Consider the following 22,500-nt stretch of genomic DNA (forward strand, 5'->3'; position numbering starts at 1 on the left):
GCGCGAAAGGGAGGTAGCGCTGGATGGTTGAGGCGGATTAATGCACCAGTCAGTTCGGATCAGGCGAGATACGACGTTTCACCGACCGCCGCCTACCGTCCCCGGCCCTGCACAACCCGTCCTTCCTTACACCAGGAGAGGTGGAATGCAGGGACTCTGGCTAGTAAGTGACATAGTTACATTTTGATCAGGATATCTTTGTTGCAGCACAATTAACCATCTGATTGTGGTCTTCTCTCAAGTAAAAAAGAAAAAAAACAACAACAATAGTTTAGTACAAATTTAGTGAGATTTTCCGAAAGACACCAGGGGGAGTTCAAACCTGTTGGGGCGTGTAGTATTTTTTTTTTTTTTTTTGCTCAGCTAAATCGTGTTGGGTTACTCATATTAAGTAACGAGTGTCGTACTATCATTACCCGGCAGTCAAAGAGTTCATGGCTCTTCTTGAGAGCTTTGTACGTCGGTCATTTCCTCACCACATGGCTGAGCTACAACCATAATGACAACTCTCGAGATGACTCAATTGTGAAGGCCTTTGCACACTTAACTCTGCTTTTCTCATCTCGGCTGCTGCATTCTCGAATGTTTTGACGTCTTATCTCTACTACTTTTAATAACCCGTAATGAACGTTATTAAGGTTTTCAAAGATATTTTCATGATTTCAGTAATAATATAACAGGAATTCAGCATCGTAAATGAGAAAAATACTCATGAGAACCTCAACTAATTACCTCTGTGGTTTCTAAAAATAGTTCATATAATTTTTCAGAGTTTCAAAATAAGGGGCAAAGAGTGTGCGCTAAGAAAATGTGGTACAAAAGTTACACTTTGCCTCAGTAAGAATTAAACACTCCCCAAACAAGTCCTAATATTTCTCGATGGAATATGATAACAGAGTGCAGGAGTTAAATGTGTAACACAAAAGCTACGCGGAAACCTTTGCTTGTTTGTTTGCCTTCTTGTGTTACATTCCGCTCGTCTAGTTCTTTATCTGCTTATTTCCATTTACTGAGTGATTCTGTCTGTTTGACTGCCTGTCTGTCTGTCCGTCTATCTGTCTCTTCCACCTCTGTCTGTCAGTAGGCCTACTGTCTGACTGTTTGCAACTGCCTGTCTACATTTTCTTAGCTGTCTGTCTTTTCTGTCTATTTGTTTGTCTGTTTATTTGTCTGTTTGTATATGTCTATCTGCCTATTCAGTTTCAGTCCGTCCGTGTCTTTCGCACACACACACACACACACACACACACACACACACACACACACACACACACACACACACACACACACACTACCACTACCACCACCACCACCACCAAGACACAAACGGAAACCAGGTAGTGTACTGCATCTCACCTGGCGATACTCTCCCTCCACCTCCGGCACACCTGGCCATTTGCTCTCGAACTGAACGGAGTGGATTAACAGATTTGCGAGCTGACAACACTCATGCAGGGCAACACAATTAGCGGGAGAGATTACATAGGGAGTTACATGTTCCAAGCACGTACAGGTTCGTTATGTTGTGTTACCTAACCGTTAAAGGTGTGCTAATTAGGATTCGGGACACACCCCTTGTATGGACCATGTGGACCGATTCCCTCCATCCATCCCCCTTCTCTCTCTCTCTCTCTCTCTCTCTCTCTCTCTCTCTCTCTCTCTCTCTCTCTCTCATCTATCTATCTATCTATCTCTGTTCTAAAAGGCTCCAACAAATGCAAGTTATGTCAGCTTAGATTTGGTAAATAATGTGAAGGTAAGGTAATATAAAGTTATGTTAGGTTAGGTTAGGTTAGGTTAATAAGCATAGGTAAGACATTAACTTAAAAAAAATTAGGTTGTATTAGGTGAGGCTGATATATAAGCTAGACGTTAAATAAGATAATGTTAGGTTAGGTTAGGTGAGTTTTATAAGGGCACAGTAAGGTAACGTGCGGAAAAGTAAAGTAAGGTAAGGTAAGGTTAGGTAAGGTAAGGTTAGGTTAGATAAGACAAGGCATGGTAAGATAAGATTAGGTCAGATTAGGTCTGGTTCCGTTACGTAATGTGAGGTTTGGCTAGATTAGGTTCGGCTTAGCTCGACTCAATAAGGTTAGGTAAGGCACTATAACAAGTCAGCCAACCAGCAAGCCAGCCAGCCCAGCCACCCGAGCCAGCCAGCCCAACCTCGCCTCCTCTGCGCCCCCACGCCGCGGTCGATGTGTCACGCTACTCACTCCATTTGCGGCGTCGATCTCCTACCGTTATGTTAATTGTAATACAGATAAGCAGTGAGCGAGTTGCATTCCTTCCTCTGTATTTGTGTGTGTGTGTGTGTGTGTGTGTGTGTGTGTGTGTCCGCTTACCCAACATGCTCTACAAGGCGGTATGCTCACAATAGTTCAAACGCAGGTAATATGAAGGTAACTGGAGGCCATTCTTTGCCTTCCTCGGTCCATTTTTCTGAACCCAAAACTGTACTTCTCCTTATCATCACCTCCACCACCACCACCATCATTATCAGCATAACTATCATTATCATCTTTCCTCCTCCTCCTCCTCCTCCCTCTAAGACTTGCTTCACTGGACTAAGATGAGGTTGGTTGAGAGAGAGAGAGAGAGAGAGAGAGAGAGAGAGAGAGAGAGAGAGAGAGAGAGAGAGAGAGAGAGAGAGAGAGAGAGAGAGAGAGAGAGAGAGAGAGAGAGAGAGAGAGAGAGAGAGAGAGAGAGAGAAGAGAAGAGAAGAGAAGAGAAGAGAAGAGAAGAGAGAGAGGAGAGGAGAGGAGAGGAGAGGAGAGGAGAGGAGAGGAGAGGAGAGAAGAGAGGAGAGGAGAGGAGAGGAGAGAAGAGAGGAGACTAGACAAGAAGACAAGACAAGACAGGGAGAAAACAGACAGAAAGAAGAGAAAGATAAAGAAAAACGTAAGAGCACAGACAGAAGAAGAAGAAGAAGAAGAAGAAGAAGAAGAAGAAGAAGAAGAAGAAGAAGAAGAAGAAGAAGAAGAAGGGAAGGAGCAGGCAGCCAGCATTTTACCAAGCTGGGTTTCGTGTTACGGGCGTTATGCGGCGCTGCGACCACTGATAGTTGAACACGCCCTGGGAAAAAAAAAAAAAAAGAGCCAAATTAATCCTCTTAGTGGAAATTCTGGGTGATCATTCCGCCTGAGCAAATCTGATGTCGAGAGATAAAATATTGAGTTACGTGCGTTTCATAATTTTTTTTTTTTTGCTCTCTCTCTCTCTCTCTCTCTCTTGGGAAAAGAGTGAAAATAGAATAAAACGTGGTTGAGTTTAAACTAGACAGGCCAGCTGTGTGTGTGTGTGTGTGTGTGTGTGTGTGTGTGTGTGTGTGTGTGTGTGTGTGTGTGTGTGTGTGTGTGTGTGTGTGTGTGTGTGTGTGTGTGTGTGTGTGTGTGTGTGTGTGTGTGTGTGTGTGTGTGTGTGTGTGTGTGTGTGTGTGTGTGTGTGTGTGTGTGTGTGTGAATTTCAGGGATTTTAATCAGAGCGGCTTCGTTCATCTCTTGGTTGGCTAAAACTTCCCTGGGTCTCCTCCTCTCTCTGTCTGCTCGGGCATATCCTTTACCGACTTATTATTATGTCTCTCTCTCTCTCTCTCTCTCTCTCTCTCTCTCTCTCTCTCTCTCTCTCTCTCTCTCTCGGTACCCGCAGCAACTCGCCGAGCATTGCGGCAGGCGAGAGAGTAAAGAAGGAAAAAAGGAAAAAGAAAAAAAAAATAGCATAAAAACATAACAAGTCTTTACAAATGTAGTGGTTTACATATATATTTAGCACCTCCTTGCCTGTTTGTGTTAGAGAGAGAGAGAGAGAGAGAGAGAGAGAGAGAGAGAGAGAGAGAGAGAGAGAGAGAGAGAGAGAGAGAGAGAGAGAGAGAGAGAGAGAGAGAGAGAGAGAGAGAGAGAGAGAGAGAGAGAGAGAGAGAGAGAGAGAATTAAGAACAAGAAAACGTAAAAAAAAAAAAAATACGAACTGCGCATGAAAAACAACCTCACGCAAGAATAATAACTTAAAAAAATGAAACAGAAAACAGAGAAAGGAAGAAAAATAAAGGAAAAGACAATCAAAGGTTATAATCGAGAGAGAGAGAGAGAGAGAGAGAGAGAGAGAGAGAGAGAGAGAGAGAGAGAGAGAGTAATAATAACCCATTGTCGTTCATCGAAAAGGAATGGAGAAGAAAATGAAAGTCTCTTCTCACGACCAGGCGACAAGGCGGCCCTCACCTGGTCCTGGCTAGCCCGCTGATTACAGGTTAACAGGTGATGCTCTCGGTACAGGTCAGATGAGGCGGGGCACGGGGAGGGAGGATGGCAATGTGGAGGTGTTGATTGTGACGCCCAGGTTGGTAAAGAAGGAAGGAAGGAAGGAAGGAAGGAAGGAAGGAAGGAAGGAAGGAAGGAAGGAATGGTGGTAGGAAAAAAGAAAGGTAAGAACGAAGGAAAATGACAAGAATACAGGAGAGAAAAGATAAGAGAGAGAAGAGGAAAGAAAAAAAAAAGGGAAATATGGATGACTGACTGAATGAATGAAGAGTTAAAGGATAAAAAAAAAAAAAAAACTTAATTTGGTAATTACGATAGGAAGGAAAGAAGGAAGGAAGGAAGGAAGGAAGGAAGGAAGGAAGGAAGGAAGGAAGGAAGGAAGGAAGGAAGGAAGCAAGGAAAGAAAGAAAAAAAAAAAAAAAAAAAAAAAATGAAAAATAAAACGAAAGAAAAGGAAAAGTGGGAAAAGTAGAGGGAAGTAAGAGAAGACTTAATCTTATGAGTGTGTGTGTGTGTGTGTGTGTGTGTGTGTGTGTGTGTGTGTGTGTGTGTGTGTGTGTGTGTATCAGCAGCCTCATGAATATGTTATGGTGGGTGTGTGAGTGGTAATGGGTGTGCAAGGTCACGTGTGAGTATGTTTTTTCCTGTGGACATGTAGCAGGTTTCAGGTTTCGCTTTCCCTGTTTATCCTCGAGGAAAAATAACACACGCTGCCGGAAGACGGAGGAGGAAAACTTGCACAGGAGTGGGCGAAACATTTAGCGAGCTGTTTTGAGAGCTGCTCCCCGGTTGAAGTAATTGGTGACATGTGTACCCCATGGCTTTATGTGATACTGTTACGGATAATTACTCCATTGCATTTGTAAATCCTGCCGTGCAAAGCTACGCTAGCACACCTCACACACACACACACACACACACACACACACACACACACACACACACACACACACACACACATTCACACACCTTTAGATACGGTATATTCATTAATTTCTAGATCTCCTTTAAAAATAAATGGATACACAAACATATGGGTGTTGGTTTTACACGGAGCAGGTGGACAGAAGGAGGGGTAGTCAGGCAGGCGGGCATGTATGGGGAGAGGCGGCCTGTGGTGACGCGGGAGCTTGGAGGCGTGGGAGCGTGCATGTGGCGGACCATTTCAGGTCATCGAGTACGCCCGCCTGATCTCCTCGAGCGCCGCAGTAATTATGTGAAAAGTGGGGCAGAGGACGGCCGTATGTTAGACACAAGTGAGGATAATGATACGGCGGAGAGTACCTACAGTGACGGTGATGGTGACGGTGATGGTGACGCTGATGAGCCGCTCTTCATCAGCGTGAGGGGAAACTGCTGTCCTGGTGGTGATAGACTTGATGTTGATAACGGTGGTGGAGGCTGGTGGTGATGGAGATAGTGGTGGCGGTGGTAGTGGAGGCGGCGCTGAGGAAGTTCATTGTGCTAGCGATGGTAGAGGTGTGGTGATGGTGAAGGTAGTGGTGATGATGATGGTGAACAGACAGTGACGGGAATGGAAGGCGACATTGATGATGCATATCAACCGGCAAAATTTTCATAATGCTCCGTTTCACCAGGAGTTCAGAAAGTAATCTATTAATTTCAGGTATGAAAAAAGAATGATAATGGACATGAAAAAGGAAATATAGTGTAAGAAAACTCACAAATGAAGGAAAGCAGCAACTCATGAATAATGCTACCAATGATGCTGGTGATGGCAGCAGGGAGGTCATTAAGAAGTGCTACACAACATTCCTCGGGCACTCTTTGATGGGAAAGAAAGGCACTCCGCACTGGGTGATAATGGCGCCAACGAGGCAGGTCGAAGCATTCTGCTGCAGCAGCCGTGGTACAGTAGCCGAGGCGAGCACAACACCAGCTACTCCTGACCATCTCCGTCCTTTCACTTAATGTGCGATTTTTTTTCCCCCAACATTCCTCTCGAACAAGATTTTAACGTTTAACCATTTCTATGTCGTGTCTCACCATCGCATGACACACCGGGAGGTGAGTTTATGTTTTTTATAAGCACACCTGGGCTGCTTTCACATAGGAGCCATGGCAGCAGCAGCGGTGGCAGCGGTGCTGAGGTCACCAGCGTCCAGTGTGGCCCACGAAGGCGTGAGTCATCCCTCATTACCTGCGACGCACGAACAGGTAAGGCAGTCAGGGGTTTCCTTAGCTCATTTTAATTCCCGGCACAGGAACATGAAAGCTGAAGGCGATATAGCGCTATTTTTGAGGAGGCCATATTGCATGTCGAGGTGGGTGAGCTGGTGCACCGCGCTCCTCGCCACGCTACCGCTTCGGCAAGTGAATATAATATGCTAAAGTTGATATGCTAAGTCCCGCCGTGATTTGCATACAAGAGGAGATAAATTTGGCTGCTTTAAATGAACAGTTTTATTGCCTCTCTCTACTTTTGTTATTCGTTTATGGAGACGCCTCCACACACGAGGGCGGGGCCAAGGGCGAGGAGGGGTATTATCGCGGCAAATGGCGGGGGCAGGCGCGCAGAGGCAAATGATCACGGAAGTGTAAACAATGCAGCGGGGTGTAAGCGCTACCACCACCATCACCACCACCACAGGTACAACGACCAATTGCTATTTGACTCTTGCCGCCTCCATATTACTGCAGCCACAAGAATGCACCTCAGCACGCGACACACACACACACACACACACACACACACACACACACACACACACACACACTCACACATGTTCAGCAATCAGCGCTGCCCATCCGTCATCAGATGACCTCGCACCACCACACTCACCTCACGTATTGAACACGGCCAGGTACCAAAGAACACGTGAGAACACCGAATATGGAAACTCATGCCGGATTACAAGAAAAATAAGGTTATGTTAAGTTAGAAGAGGTAACTTACTGTAACGTATTGCGTCTGTCCCAAACCCAACAAGAAACGGACAGTTGGCTGATCTTTATATGATCTCTTGTTTTTGTGTAACTTATCTGATATGACAAAACTACTCGATCCTTTTTGGGAGGAAAATATGCTGACAAAACTCAATACGACTACTAACATACATAGTTTTCTCCCACACTACCCTCACCCTCACTTTCTAAACGATACCACCACCACTACCACCACCACCACCACCACCACCACAACCTCTACCACCACCACCACCATCACCACCGCCAGCTTTCCTTTCTCCGTTACGGTCCGCAGGATTTCTTCTTTTTTCTTTTCCTCAAGTCTTGCTCATAATTTTCAACACAAAATCGTGATGTGTCTTATGCTTTCTCTTCAGTTCCCCCACTTCTCCCCCCTCTCTCTCTCTCTCTCCTCTCATTATGATCAAATAATAACGGTAAAAATATAACGGCTTCTCGTATTTTTTCATACAAAGATGTCTACACTTGAGAGGAAAAAAACCCTTATTATTATTATTATCATTATTGTTATTATTATTATTATTATTATTATTATTATTATTATTATTATTATCTCTCTCTCTCTCTCTCTCTCTCTCTGTGTGTTCTTCCTTCACTGTTCCACTTAGGTTATTTCATCTCTATCTTTAGCGGCTACGACACACCCGGGCAGCGGTGATGCATTGGGAGGCGCGTGCTTGTGAGCCAGCGCAGCGTGGCGTACTCATGAATGACCGACCACCAGGGAGGCGCAGAACCAAAGCTGACCTCAATTATTTTTTCCTCTCATTTACTTATCGGGAAAAGAGATAACTCCCTGGGCAGAACAATGGACAACAGAGAGAGAGAGAGAGAGAGAGAGAGAGAGAGAGAGAGAGAGAGAGAGAGAGAGAGAGAGAGAGAGAGAGAGAGAGAGAGAGAGAGAGAGAGAGAGACCTTGGGATAGCTCGATAATCCAGCTTCCTCCTCCGCCTCCTCCTCCTCTTCTTCTTCTTCCTCCTCCTCCTTCCTATTACCCCCACCTTTCTCTGGGATCACCGGCGGAGAGAAAGCGAGGTAAGACGAGGCCAGAGGAGGGTGTGCCAACCGGGTCTTTTCGTGTGTGTGTGTGTGTGTGTGTGTGTGTGTGTGTGTGTGTGTGTGTGTGTGTGTGTGTGAGGGAGCCGTTTCTTCCTCCGGAGCCGCAGCAATCAGCCTTCCAACGTGTCATATTTATCGGCAATCAAAAAATAGAAAATGAAAAAGTAATCATGATTTTAAAAGATACACTCCCATTTAAATGAGCAAGAGAGAGAGAGAGAGAGAGAGAGAGAGAGAGAGAGAGAGAGAGAGAGAGAGAGAGAGAGAGAGAGACTGGGTAGCGCTGAACGATTCCCACTCAGTCTCCTGCTGTGAACACCCTGCCTTGCTACGTATGAGTATTAGCCTACGGGTGCTGTGAGAGGCGGCTGCTGTTGTTGCTGCTGCTACTTGACTCCTCCTGCCTCCTGCATAGTATGGTGGGGCGTAGCTTGGTGTGGAATGGTGCATTGTGGCTTTGTGTGGGAAAAGTCTTCATCTTTATGGTTAATACTTCCACTGCTGCTGACTCTTCTGTGTCTCTTTGCATGTGGTTATGTGGGGTGTGATGTAGTAGTATGATGTGCCTCAATGCGTTATGGTGTGGCTCGACGTTGTATGGCGAGGTATGACGTATTGTGGTATATAATGAATGCTGTATGGTGTAGGGTAGCGTGATGTTATGTTATATGGTGTGATGTGGTATAGCTTGCCTTCACAGCGTTATGTTATGTGGCGTGGTGTGGAGAGGCTGAATCGAAGTGGTGTGGTGTGGTGTGGTTTGTGCAGATTGCTGTGGTATGATGTGGAGGTGGTGTAGTGCGGCCTAGCGTTATGTGGTGTGGATGTGGTTTGGTGTGGTGTGGCGGCGTGGCGTGTACTGCGGTGGCCCGGCTCAGTGTATTGTGAAACGCGTAATAAGTAGGCGTAGCAAGTCTGGCGTTCTGTTGTTTACGTCAAGAATGATGAATCTTTATCAGCACCGAACACACGCCGAGGAGAGAGGGCAGGAGGGAGGGAGGGAGGGAGGGAGGGAGGGAGAGAAGGAGGGAGGGAGAGAAGGAAAGATGGGGGAGAGGAAAGCTGGGTGGTGAAGAAGAGGGGGTGTGGGGTTGGGGCAGACTGCAATAGAGGAAGGAAATAGAAGCTGATAATTATAAATTAGCCCACGTCTGTATCACTGTTATTACTGGGGTCATTGTAATCGTTATTATCGTCGTCATTGTCGTCATCATTGGGAACGCAGAGGAAAGTAATACGGGCTAAGTCAAATAGCTGAGAAATTTGAACATATTTTGTATGACAGAAAAAAATAGCAGAAAAAATCTACATACGCAACTCTGCATACAGACAAGGCTGAGAGAGAGAGAGAGAGAGAGAGAGAGAGAGAGAGAGAGAGAGAGAGAGAGAGAGAGAGAGAGAGAGAGAGAGAGGGTGAGAGAGAGCAGAGAGAGAGAGAGAGAGAGAGAGACCCGGGGTGAATGAGCAGCAGCAACAGAAATTAATCTCTGCTTACCTGTTGTGTCGAAGTAAAGGTGAAAGTGAGGCGAGAGAGAGTGAAAAGAGAGAGAGAGAGAGAGAGAGAGAGAGAGAGAGAGAGAGAGAGAGAGAGAGAGAGAGAGAGAGAGAGAGAGAGAGAGAGAGAGAGAGAGATATTGGAAGTTAATAGATTAAAAATAATTATCAATGGTTTATAAAGCAAAGCTGAGAAATGTATTAAGAGGTCCGATGAAAACGTGGGAGAAAAAGTTAATTGAAACGGTAATTACTAAATATTTTAAGGTGGCAAGTTCTCTTATTTAAAGTGCAATAAATGTGTGTGTGTGTGTGTGTGTGTGTGTGTGTGTGTGTGTGTGTGTGTGTGTGTGTGTGTGTGTGTGTGTGTGTGTGTGTGTGTGTGTGAGTGCACGCGCGCGGCATGAGGAAGGCATATCAAGGAGGAAAAAGAAACAAAAATATCGAATAGTGGGATGCGGACATGAAACAGTGAGTATGAGGGAAAAAAAAAAAAAAAAAAAAAACGAGCATGAAATATAATGGTAGAAAATAATCTGTAATTGCAGAGAGAAGGGACGGAAAGTTCTCGAAGGAAAATAAAAAGGAAAAAGAGAAAGAGAAGAAATGAAAAGCTGCCACAGAGGAGAACTGAAGAGAGGCGGAGAGAAAGTATCTGAAAATGTGAGGATATATGAAAAAAAAAAATGAAGATTCTGAAAGGATATGCTCGAGAAGGAAGAGAGGTAAGAAGGAAGAGGAAGAGTGTTCATGAAAGGAGGGTTTAGGCTGAGAGTGAGAAGTATTAGGTGAAGCAAGGCGAGGCGAGGCGAGGCGAGGCGAGGTGAGAATATATTTCGAAGGGTCGTTAACTGACAAGAATGAGGAAGTGGCAGTAACTGAATGCTTAGGCCGAAGCGGAGGGGAGTGAGTGAAAGCTGAGAGGAATGTAAAAACCATGATAAGAGCGTGGCATTAAAAGGTCTGAATATAATGAATTCTGGAAAGTCATCTGGAATGGATCTGGAATGGACATGATTATATTAAAATAAGTGAAGAAATGTGAGTGTCTGGTGAAGCGGGGTAGCTCAGAGGTCACGCAGAGAAAAGGAGAAAGAGTATATCCCTAAAGCATGACAGGAAGTATGTACTGTGTTACCATACAGAAAAAGAAAACCAGGGAAAAGTAATCTGCAATCTACAGAGCAATACATCTTATATGACGCCACGGATACTATTTAGGAGAATATTAACTGGCAGACTCGAGTTTTAAATGGAGGAGGGCGGGAATAATTTAAGGAGAGGTGAACCCTGTACAGGTGTTTGGGGCTTCAGAAATTGTCCAAGGAATTTTTGGGCAAGGTATTTATATGTGGCATTTATGGACTTGAAGAAGGCATTAGACGTGATTGATAGAAGAGCCATGAGGCAGCCGGTGCAGGTTTATGGGATGGGAGAACGTCCTCCGGGAAGGGTGAGAAATTTAGCAAGGAAGGTCAACAGGTAGAGACGAGAGGAAATGCTTGCCAGTAGAGGCGGTTCCGCTACATACGAGTAGGAGAGTGTGTTACCTCGGCTGTTTGGCGTCAGTATGGGTGGAGCGAAGGACACGAGAAAGTACTGATTATGTGGCAGTAATGGTGCTGGCGGTGGTGGTTGCAGATGTAGTGTGAGGACTGTAGTAGTTGCCGTAGTTATAGTAGTAGTAGTAGTAGTAGTAGTAGTAGTAGTAGTAGTATTTGTTGTTGTTGTTGTTGCTCTAGGTGCTGTCGTTGTTACTCCTTGCTGCTGCTCCTGTTGCACTCAAGAGGCGGGGTTTGTCCGGACACAACAAGCGATGGAAAAACATGAATTCTTACCCAATCTGGCGCTCATACCCTTTGGCATTCACTGAGCAGTTTTAAGATTATCATGATGCTTCCCCACGACACACACACACACACACACACACACACACACACACACACACACACACACACACACACACACACACTTTTTAAAGGAGTTGTGTTGTCTTGTCACATAAAAATAATATATCTTGATGTATGCTGATATCCGAAGGGAGCACAGGAAAGAAAGTTGTTGCGATATATTATGATGATACTCGCTGAGCAAAGAGAAACTAAATATGAATTTATTACCACTGCTGCGCCCATTGCCGGTGTTGTTGGGAGCAGTGGTGGTGGTGGTGCAGCAGCAGCAGCAGCAGTAGCAGCAGCAGCAGCAGCAGCAGCAGCAGCAGCAGCAGCAGCAGCAGCAGCAGCAGCAGCAGCAGCAGCAGCAGCAGCAGCAGCAGCAGCAGCAGCAGCAGCAGCAGCAGCAGCAGCAGCAGCAGCAGCAGCAGCAGCAGCAGCAGCAGCAGCAGCAGCAGCAGCAGCAGCAGCAGCAGCAGCAGCAGCAGCAGCAGCAGCAGCAGCAGCAGCAGCAGCAGCAGTAGCAGCAGCAGCAGCAGCAGCAGCAGCAGCAGCAGCAGCAGCAGCAGCAGCAGCAGCAGCAGCAGCAGCAGCAGCAGCAGCAGCAGCAGCAGCAGTAGCAGCAGCAGCAGCAGCAGTAGCAGTAGCAGTAGTAGTAGTAGCAGTAGTAGCAGTAGCAGCAGTAGCAGAGTGGTGAGAGAGAGAGAGAGAGAGAGAGAGAGAGAGAGAGAGAGAGAGAGAGAGAGAGAGAGAGAGAGAGAGAGAGAGAGAGAGAGAGAGAGAAAGTGGCAGGACGGACGAGTGGCTTTAACTGGACACCACTCACAAAAAAGACACCACAGAATGATGATAAAAAAAAAAAGAAAGAGAAGAATGGAAAGTTCTCATCGATCCTCTCCATCCTCAGTAAACAAACACGGGACGAAGACAAATAGCGACGGAAAAGACGAGACTTTCTATACCCTCCTAGGTCCTTCCTCCCCCTCAGTCAGCTAGCCAGTCAGTCTCCCTGTCGCTCCTTATTTTGACCAATCAAGGCGACAAAAGCTCTCTCTCTCTCTCTCTCTCTCTCTCTCTCTCTCTCTCTCTCTCTCTCGCTCATGGCTCAGATGAATGAAAAAAAAAAAAAAAAAAAAAAACTCCTGTTGCCGGTTTGCCATTCAGTACTGGTGCACAAGACGTCTCATTATCTCTTCCCTCTCAGCCTGGTAACAGTGTCTGGTTGTTGAGGTAAGTGCTACGTGTTCACCACCAGAATTTCCAGGTTCCTTCATTGAGCACGTGTGAGCAGCTACTGGCTCACTGTGTCGAGCTGTCATGCAAAACAAGATTCTACCAGTTGCAAGCCAGACGGACGAGTACAGATTCACACGTGTGGCCACTGGAGATACTTGCAAAAGAGAATGGACGGAGGAAGTGACTGAAACAAGATTTACGTGCACAGAGATGATTGTTTTCGATAAAAGTAAAGTTCAAGATTTCGGTAGGTTCTTCAATAGATTAATATACTTCAGTACTGCAGGCTTTTAGAAGGAAAAAGTCAGCTAAAAAGTCCTTTACTAAGATACACCTGAGAGCACGGGAAAATGCCGGCGTTAATGAATTCCCTATGTGGAGGGACGGGGGGAAGTTTCGAGGTGTCAGCGTGTGTTCCGAACAATAAGGTGACAGGCGACACGTGTAGCATCAGTGATGGCGGCCACGTGCACACAAATAAACACCCAACCCTCGAGCCGCCCCACGCGAGCGACCTGCAGCCATCTCCCCTCCCTCTCTTTTTCCTTCCCTCCTTCCCTCCCTCCCTACCGCTCTCCCACCCTCCCTCATCTTACAATAGCGAGGGTCAGGCGGCCAGGTACGCAGGCAGTAAGACACCAGTTATATGACGCAGCCCACATACCTGCCTCATGACGTCACAAAGGGAGGAAGAGCACAGGACTCACCTGCCGTGGAGCCTGGCGAGCTAAGACAAAGGCTGGCCACTTCTGGTAGAGGCCCACCACACAATACACGCGGGTCTTGGCGGCCACCACGAGCCCTCCGGTGTGCCTCCTGACCATAAGTCTACATATTTATTCCTTCAAGCCGGTGATTTTATACCTTGCACATGGCGAGCGTAGGGCCGGGATCTGCGGGCCGCGGGGAGCATGTTGTAGGTCTCAGGCTAATAAGTAAATGATAGGTTGGGTTCAGGTGAGCTCTACCGTGCGTGTGACATGGTCGTGTGGCGCGCCTACTTCCTCTCGCGCCACATTCCCTCTCTCTCCTCCTCCCAGCCATCAAAAACCACACTCCCATGACCTACCCTCACCCCCATTTCACAATCACAAGGCTTCCACACTTATTCCTTGGGTATTTCTGTCCTTCTATACACAATTCTTCTGTTCTCTGCCACGCTTTTTCTTCCCTGACACATTCTTTCCTCCTCTCTGCTACAACGACTCTTGCTCCCAGTCATCAAACTCACAGGATCGTGTTCATCATTTTTTCTCAGCCTCCTCACTTTATTTTCCTATTCTCCTTGTCTTCCTGTCAAGTCGAAAACCAATAGTGAGTAGAGCAGATAAGAAACTTTGATTCAGTAGTGCTTCAGTATCATCGTCTACTTTTGAGATGTTTGACTATTTTAATTGTTTTCCTTTTTGGTTGAGGGTATTTTTATGAACTTCACAAATTTCTAGGTAATTGTTGAATAACTGGATATATATATATATATATATATATATATATATATATATATATATATATATATATATATATATATATATATACACACACACACACACACACACACACACACACACACACACACACACACACACACAGACTTCGTAAATCATATGAACAGGTATGGCAGCGGTAAGCAAGTCAAATTCGGGCAGCCGGATAATTTTCTGTGGCTCACTAACGCATCATGGAACATTTTTAATCAAGAAAGAATCATTATTATGAGGAAGCTGGCTGGAAAGAACAGCAAGACCCTTTCCTTGACTGTTAATTCAAAATCTACGTGCAAGTTAATTGATTTATAACAATTCATGCTCCAAAAAAGTTCAATTTTTACCTTGTAGAAATAAAAATTCTCATTTTAATCGAATGTTTGGCCTGGGAAGCGTACTGCCTTCTACGGAGTGGCCCACTTGTCAAAATAATTGTCCATTCTAGAGCTGCACAGTCTTCCCTTGTATAGATATCGTCGTTATTACATCCCAGCCCAGCGCGGCAGGCAGAGAGTGAGTGATCTCGGTAAGCTTTCCTGGGAAATCCTTGGCCCTTGGCAGCATGTGCAAGGCTGGGGGAAGGAAAGCTTCCTTCAAGCTCGCGGGTTATTGACCGTGCGTTGCGAAAGGATGCACCAAGCTTGAGAGAAGAGTGAAGTATTAAGAGGAATAGTTTTATATCACGAACTTTAGGAAAAATAAAGCATCATTTCTATGTACACGGGCGCGTGTAAGCCTTCTAAACAATAAAGTGTGTGTGTGTGTGTGTGTGTGTGTGTGTGTGTGTGTGTGTGTGTGTGTGTGTGTGTGTGTGTGTGTGTGTGTGTGTGTGTGCGCTCGCGCGCGCGTGAGTGCGTGCGTGCGTACAGGTATACAAGTGTGTATCTCGGAATCGGTTTCAACCAAGCCAATGGGAATCACGTTTTACACTCATTAGCTTCAATCTCTCCGCTACAGTACAAAGGTACTCGTGCGTGCACTTACGTGCTGCTTATTATTATTTTTTACCCGATATCTCTCTACGGACGGGGGAGGCGGTGGAGGTTAGTCGGGATGTGTGTGTGGGGAGAGTTGAAGCATGGCGTGACGAATGGGCAATATACAGCATCTTTATGGGGTTCATCTCCCTGCGTACAAAAAGTTGTCCAAAATGAGAGCGATTTCTTCATATACATTCAAGTAGACAGGCGTGTGACCTGGCGGCTTGTGGGTTAACCTCTTCGTCTAGGCCTAGGATGGTCATCGCTCAAAGGGAGGGTAGAGAGGTTGGGTACGGGTATGGGCACGGATGGGCATTGGCGGCAGGGACTAGGGGGTGTGGAGAATGGGATGGGTCATAGAGTGCGGAGTTGTAGAGTGATTACGTAAGCCGTGTGGTAGGGGTGTGGCTCAGGTGTGGTAGGAATAATGTTAAGGTGTCTCAATGTGGCGGAATAACAGTGATGGTGGCAAAGGTGAGCGATGGGATGGTGATGGTGATGAGCGGGTAACGAGTGAGGCGTTCCGTGGCGTGTGGTGGCAAGGAGAGGGCGGCTGGCCAGGGCGCGGCGATGGGGCAGTGGAGGCGTGATGGGGAATGGGATGAGGAAGCTTTGGCAGAGTGGCCTGCTGGAGAAGTGGTAGGGTGTGGCCAGAATAACTTTGGGGTGTGGCAGCGTGGGTAGTGGTGTGGAATGACGAGGGTGGGTGTGGCTGGGATGGATGGAGTACCGATGGTGGTAGTGGTGGTGAAGAATTACAAGGATGTGGAACAGATAAATGTGTGCAGGTGACGAGGGTGTGACGGAAGGTGGTGTGGAATAGTAAACTGTGGAGAGGAAGAGGAAGGTATGTGCCCGTAATAAAGGTGTGGTGAGGGTGGTGAGGCTGGCAGGGTGAATTGAGGAACAGTAAGACTATGGCTGTGTGGTGTGGAATAGCAAAGTGTGGTGGTGACAGTGGTTGTGGGGTGGTGGTGGTGGAAGGGGTGCAGGTGGCCAGGCTTGGTTGGGGTTTGAACAATACTATGACTGGCCACTTTTTCAGATTGGTTCCCCGACAGACGGTTCTGCCGCAGAGTCCACTCCAGACAACGGGAGGGAATGCCTGGCCGTGTTAATTGTTTGCACAGTTCTCACACAGCTTCACTTAGCGTAAGCCACTTATTTTCCCAGAGGTTTATGTTTTTGAATAATTAACACCAAAGAAGAAAATCGGGGAAAAAATTATGAAGAGGCTTTTTACTTCACAGCGCAACCTTCACTTAGCCTAAGAGATCTTTTACTGCGCCCCGGCTTGCACAAGGCTTAGTGCTGTCTGGCATAAGCACTTACTAATATTTTGGTGCTGTGACTTGTGGTATGCAAGATATTATTTTTTAGCTTTCAAGAAGCACGCAAAAATGGCCGGGTGAATATGGTATGTACGGTTGCCCTATCTACCGTTTCTCATCCCACCTGTAGCTCCGTCGTATATTATCCAAGCCCGGACGCCTCCGACACCACCATTATATATGCCAGTTTCACAGGCGAGGATGGTTCTCGTCTCATCTGAGTGCGTGATCCTCGAAGGAGAGAAGGTCGACCACCCCGGCCTTCAGGTTGAGCCCCAGCGAGCCTCTTCCAGCCCAGCACCGGCCTTGATGGAGGAGGATTTGTTGACTTGGATGATGGTGACGGAAGGTGCTTAACTTCAAACGGTCTGTGTATGACTTGAATACTCGTATCTCAAAATTAGACCAGGCCGTGTTAACTAATGACGCGCCTTGGTCTTTAAGTTTTGTTTGATGGAGTGACAAGGGTGAGTGACACGGCACTGCTGCGAGATTTATTCCCTGTCCTTCCGCGACAGACGGGCAGGAAAGAGGCGAGCAGTAGGCCTAAAGTCAGTCTTGCTCCACAAAGATTTCATTAAAGAACCATCATGATCCTGCAGACCAATCAAAGGAGCCATAAACCTGCCCGCGCCGCTTCATAAATAATACCCTTACGTCAATGGTGAGTAAAGGTGAAGACGGCGAGGGGCAGCGATATGACTTGTGGCTTTCTGGCATATGGCTCTCGGCGTATCTTTAATTAATCAGACTCCGACCCGGTGCTACTGAACTCCTCTCCCGCTCCCCAGGTCTGTTCCGCACTGTACGGAATTCTGCCGCTGAATCTGCTGAGCTGGACTTGACTGTGCAGCACTAAGTCTGACTGACGTAATGCTGCTGAGCTTTACTGCGACTTGATTTTCATTTCAAGCTCATAAATTTCCCTTCGGTCGTTGAGGCGAGCTGCGCAGCCACTCCCGACGCGGCCCTGGCTCCCTGATGACCTCGGAGCGGCATCTTTGCAGTGGATTTCTGAAGGCGATAACAGCAACAAGGCCCATCACCACCGCTCCAGGGATACAAGGAAAATATGTCTAGTAGATCATACCACTGTCCATGCTCACTAAATGCACTCCTCCAAAGCACTGCTAGCCAAGCAAAATTTCAGCGATACCAGATGGAAAAGAATAGCGAAGATAGCTGAAGCCTAATAAACTATTCTTTATATGACACGAATAATAAAAAAGCTACGCATATGAGATTTTACAGATTGGCGAGACACAAAACTTAATGTAGAAGGCTATTGTAGTGTACACCTTCCCTGAGCTAATGGTAGATAAAGGTCTGTGTCCTGACTTCTTACACCCAACCTTGACTCGCAAGCTGCAGTCGCGAGTGAGGAGTCTTGTGAATTTTTTTCTAGATGTTATTTACAATTCAAATCTGCAAATGTTTATAACTGGATGCAACAATGAAGCTGTGCATCAGGCAGCGATGGACGAAAGCACAAGGTATCCATCCCTGCCCCGAGAAGGCGTGGATATATACACCAAGCAGGGAGCTGCGGCGAACAGCTCGCTGATGGGATGGGGCACTGAGGCAGGAGGCACAGGGCGTGGTGGCATGGAAGTATGTGTAGATACTGAGGTTGTGCGCGCCCATAACATATTACTAGCCAGCCATCGCCACCAAGACCCAGGTGCTAATAGGGGAATTCCAGGTTAATTAGTAGCTGGGTGGAGCACCTGTCATACTTCAGGTTACGAGGCGGAGAGCGGGACGCGTCAAGTCACCCCCTGCTGCCGCCGACACCCTAACGCTGGTCAGCTCTGGCTTACCCTTGCCAGCGAGTTATGGGACCGCACCTCCCACCTGTCCCCACACCTGGCACTACACCTGCTACTTGTCCCTTCTCTCCCCTCATCTTCCCTTCTAATGCGCAATGCCTACCTATCCCACCTCTTGAACAGCTGTCATGTTCCACAGCCTCCCAACATACAGCCATTAACTTTATTTTTTTTCAACTCATTGATTTATTTACGCATTCTTTAAAATAAAGTGCCATCCTATCCTACCATTCTCTCCCCAACCATCTTCCATCCTTGCTTCTCTCCCTGGTCAACCTTCCACACCTGCGTGTGTTCCTCTGTGCTACCTCTCCGGCGAGCCACGTTCCAAGATGTGTGTCACCATCACCATCACAAACCTATCTTCTTATTTATGTCACACTCCCTATCACTCTCCCATATATGCGTTGGTTCCTCCCAGCACCAGCTACCAAGTTTTACCTCGCTCTCTGGTGTACTCCGCCTAACAGCTCACTCCTGCCCACATTCCAGGCCCACGACCAGGGCAGCCAGACGGACAGATAAATGATAGGTAACAAAAATTCTTGCTAAACAGACCCAGCCGCTTGAAGCACAGACAAACTGCTGTTACACAGAGCACAGCTTATTGAGACATGCAGGAGGTGGTTATAAAGGCCTTGTTCAGTCTCACTCTTTATGTACACCGTAAACAAGTGGGGTTTATATGAACCTAAACTTTCCAGGTCCTCGTGTTTGCATGCATCGCTTAAACTCTTCATCTCCATCACTTGTGCTTCTAAGGTTATAAAGAATAAAGTAGCACATAGGCTTTATAAAGTAAGTGGGCAGTCCGGGGACGACCACAGACAGAGAAACAGGACAGGGACTGTACCTTCACAGCAGGAGGACTCGTCGTGCACCGCCGCCACTCCAAGCGTACCTGCAGACACACACACAACACTCATCACTACTGGCGAGACAAACCACCGTAAAGAAAACTATGTATGTACGTACTACTGCATGTACAGAGATACTACCCGGCACACACACAGTAGTAGTATAATAATAACAAGAATAACAACGAAAACATTAATAACAACACCAATAATAAAATAAATAGAAACAGAAGACAAAAAATAAAAAAACAAACAAACAAAGGAAGTTAGGAGGAAAATAAACAAAAGAGTAGAGAGGAGAAAGAAAAAAAGTAAGAAATAATAATAATAAAAAAAAAGATGGAGATAAAGAGAAGAAGAAGAAGAAGAAGAAGAAGAAGAAGAAGAAGAAGAAGAAGAAGAAGAAGAAGAAGGAATAAGGTTGGCCAATAAGAACACAAGCAACTAACAGACTTAAAGCACATAAACACTCCCTGCTATAATTGATTCCAATAAATCTAAAACTAATTAGATAAGTAAACAACAACTCACTGTCTATGTGTGTGTGTGTGTGTGTGTGTGTGTGTGTGTGTGTGTGTGTGTGTGTGTGTGTGTGTGTGTGTGGACAGATTCCTGGTGGGGGGAGCGTCGTGTGGTGGGAGGGAGAGGGGGTGGGGAGAGAAAAGAGGATGGTTACGATGGTCAGGAAGTGGTGAGAGAGGAGAAAGGATATCTGTAAAGGAGAACATGAAAGCGGGCGGGAGGGAGGGAGGGAGGTTGGGCGGAAGAGAGGAAGGAAAGGGAGAAGAGAGCCAGGAAGGGGAGAACGAGGAGGAAGGAGAGAGAGAGAGAGAGAGAGAGAGAGAGAGAGAGAGAGAGAGAGAGAGAGAGAGAGAGAGAGAGAGAGAGAGAGAGAGAGAGAGAGAGAGAGAGAGAGAGAGAGAGAGAGAGAGAGAGAGAGAGAGAGAGACGTTCCTGGTAGACTGAAGTAAAAGATAAAAAGAACAAAAGATAAGAAAAGAAAAGAAACGGGTTGGTAAAAAGATGACACAAATGGAGGAAGAAGAAAAGAAGATGAAAACAAAACTATAAACATGAGAGAGAGAGAGAGAGAGAGAGAGAGAGAGAGAGAGAGAGAGAGAGAGAGAGAGAGAGAGAGAGAGAGAGAGAGAGAGAGAGAGAGAGAGAGAGAGAGAGAGAGAGAGAGAGAGAGAGAGAGAGAGAGAGAGAGAGAGAGAGAGAGAGAGACGGTTGGCATTGGTTTATAGTGACATTTACTGGGGAAGATCTAGGCTTTAATTGAATGGTTGATATAAAAGTTTTTTCTGTCCTCCTTTAGAATCACTGATTTAATTATTGGAGAGAGAGAGAGAGAGAGAGAGAGAGAGAGAGAGAGAGAGAGAGAGAGAGAGAGAGAGAGAGAGAGAGAGAGAGAGAGAGAGAGAGAGAGAGAGAGAGAGAGAGAGAGAGAGAGAGAGAGAGAGAGAGAGAGAGAGAGAGAGAGAGAGAGAGAGAGAGAGAATAAACACAAATAGACAGAAAAGTACACACACACACACACACACACACACACACACACACACACACACACACACACACACACACACACACGATTTGTACACGCACATAGAAACATACATGCATGCAGGCGTCCTTGAGTGTGTGTGTGTGTGTGTGTGTGTGTGTGTGTGTGTGTGTGTGTGTGTGTGTGTGTGTGACAGGGGAGGGGCGGGGCGAACACGGCTCCTCGCGCACATAACACATCTTGGGGCTCTGCTCTGGCGGGGCTTCGTGACTTGATGTTTGAGGCTGGGAGGAAAACTGCGTCTCTCTCTCTCTCTCTCTCTCTCTCTCTCTCTCTCTCTCTCTCTCTCTCTCTCTCTCTCTCTCTGTTCGTTCTTTCCATCTTTCATCTTTATATCGTTTCGTTCCTGCAATCTTTCTTTACTTTCTCTCTCTCTCTCTCTCTCTCTCACCTTGCCAGTGGAAATAATTATAATCGCAAATGTTAAGCAAGGTAAATCTAAGACTTCTTGGTTGTGGTTTGTTTAAGTGTTTGTTTATTGTTTTGTTTATCAGTGACGGGTTGTGGTGGGAGCCGCACTAAGAGCACAGGAATCAGCATCAGTAGCAGCAGAACCAGTGAGAACATCGTTGAAAAAAGTTAAGGTGAAGAATAAAAACAAGAAGTATTTTGATTCACACATTGAAAGAAATTGAAAAAAGAAAAGAAAACATTAAGGAAGCTTTTCCAGACATCACCAGACACCAGTTATTGTAATATTATAGACGTAACGCTTTACACTATAATATTGTATAAACACTCCCTCTCGTCAGTCTTTGATAGCACCTGTTATCACTCTCTTGGTACAGCTGATGTTTTTTTTTCCTTTTCTTTTTATCTTTACTGCCTTCCATCTCTCGCTTTAGATTAGATAGGTTATCATAAACAGCCTCGTAAAGCCCAACATATCTGCTGCTGCTAATTATTCATTTATATTCCTTTGAGTTAAGAGCTTTTTTCTTTTTGGCGGCAATAAAACTTCCTCTGCTCCATAAAAGTCGTTGGGGAAACGTAAGATTAAATTATTTTATAAGAAGAAAAAAGACGAGTAATTGTGAAGGAGTTTCAAGAATCGAGAAGTAAACGTTTTTTTATTTTTATTTTTTTTTTGCATCATGAAATTACGAATAATGATTGTGCTTCCGGTAATTACAGCATCTCAGTTTAATCGCCTTGACTCCTATCATTATTCAAACTTAACAAAATAATGTAGTGTAAGGTCAGAGAGTAATTTCGTAAGACACCATCAACAACAAGAGGAGTGATCGAGTACAAACCTCTCATTGTCTGCAGCTTTACTATTTCCCGGGAAAATCACTTACGGCTGCACAAACATGAACCAAAGACGTCATGATGTCGTTAGCAGTCAAGAACTAACAGGAACCGATTCCACAAGACGAACAAATTTACACTGGACACTCAATGTGGCAGGGCTGGATATCTATCGTGCGTAACTTGACAACCACTTACGTACACTATTAGCTGTCAATAATTACGTATCACATGAACATCAGTCATCCAGGCTTCTATTTTGCTTGAGCAGGTTAGGATATGTGAGGTTATGTTAGGATACACTTATCAGGTTATATT

General features: G+C 45.9%; 1 protein-coding gene across 6 annotated transcripts in view; it reads right to left on the minus strand.

The window, feature by feature from the left end:
• LOC123516638 (F-box/LRR-repeat protein 7-like) overlaps positions 1 to 22,500 on the minus strand; it is a 326,645-nt gene that overhangs the window by 51,198 nt on the left and 252,947 nt on the right. For 5 of the 6 annotated variants that reach the window (XM_045276221.1, XM_045276224.1, XM_045276226.1 and 2 more), the window contains one exon: positions 19,364 to 19,411. The exons of the other annotated variant lie outside the window; for it this stretch is intronic. In XM_045276221.1, the coding sequence (XP_045132156.1) occupies positions 19,364 to 19,411 (48 nt within the window). The remainder of the gene's footprint in view (positions 1 to 19,363; positions 19,412 to 22,500) is intronic. 6 annotated transcript variants of the gene reach the window in all.

Source organism: Portunus trituberculatus, chromosome 41 (assembly GCF_017591435.1).
Source record: "Portunus trituberculatus isolate SZX2019 chromosome 41, ASM1759143v1, whole genome shotgun sequence".
In the NCBI taxonomy this organism is placed as follows: Eukaryota; Metazoa; Arthropoda; class Malacostraca; order Decapoda; family Portunidae; genus Portunus; species Portunus trituberculatus.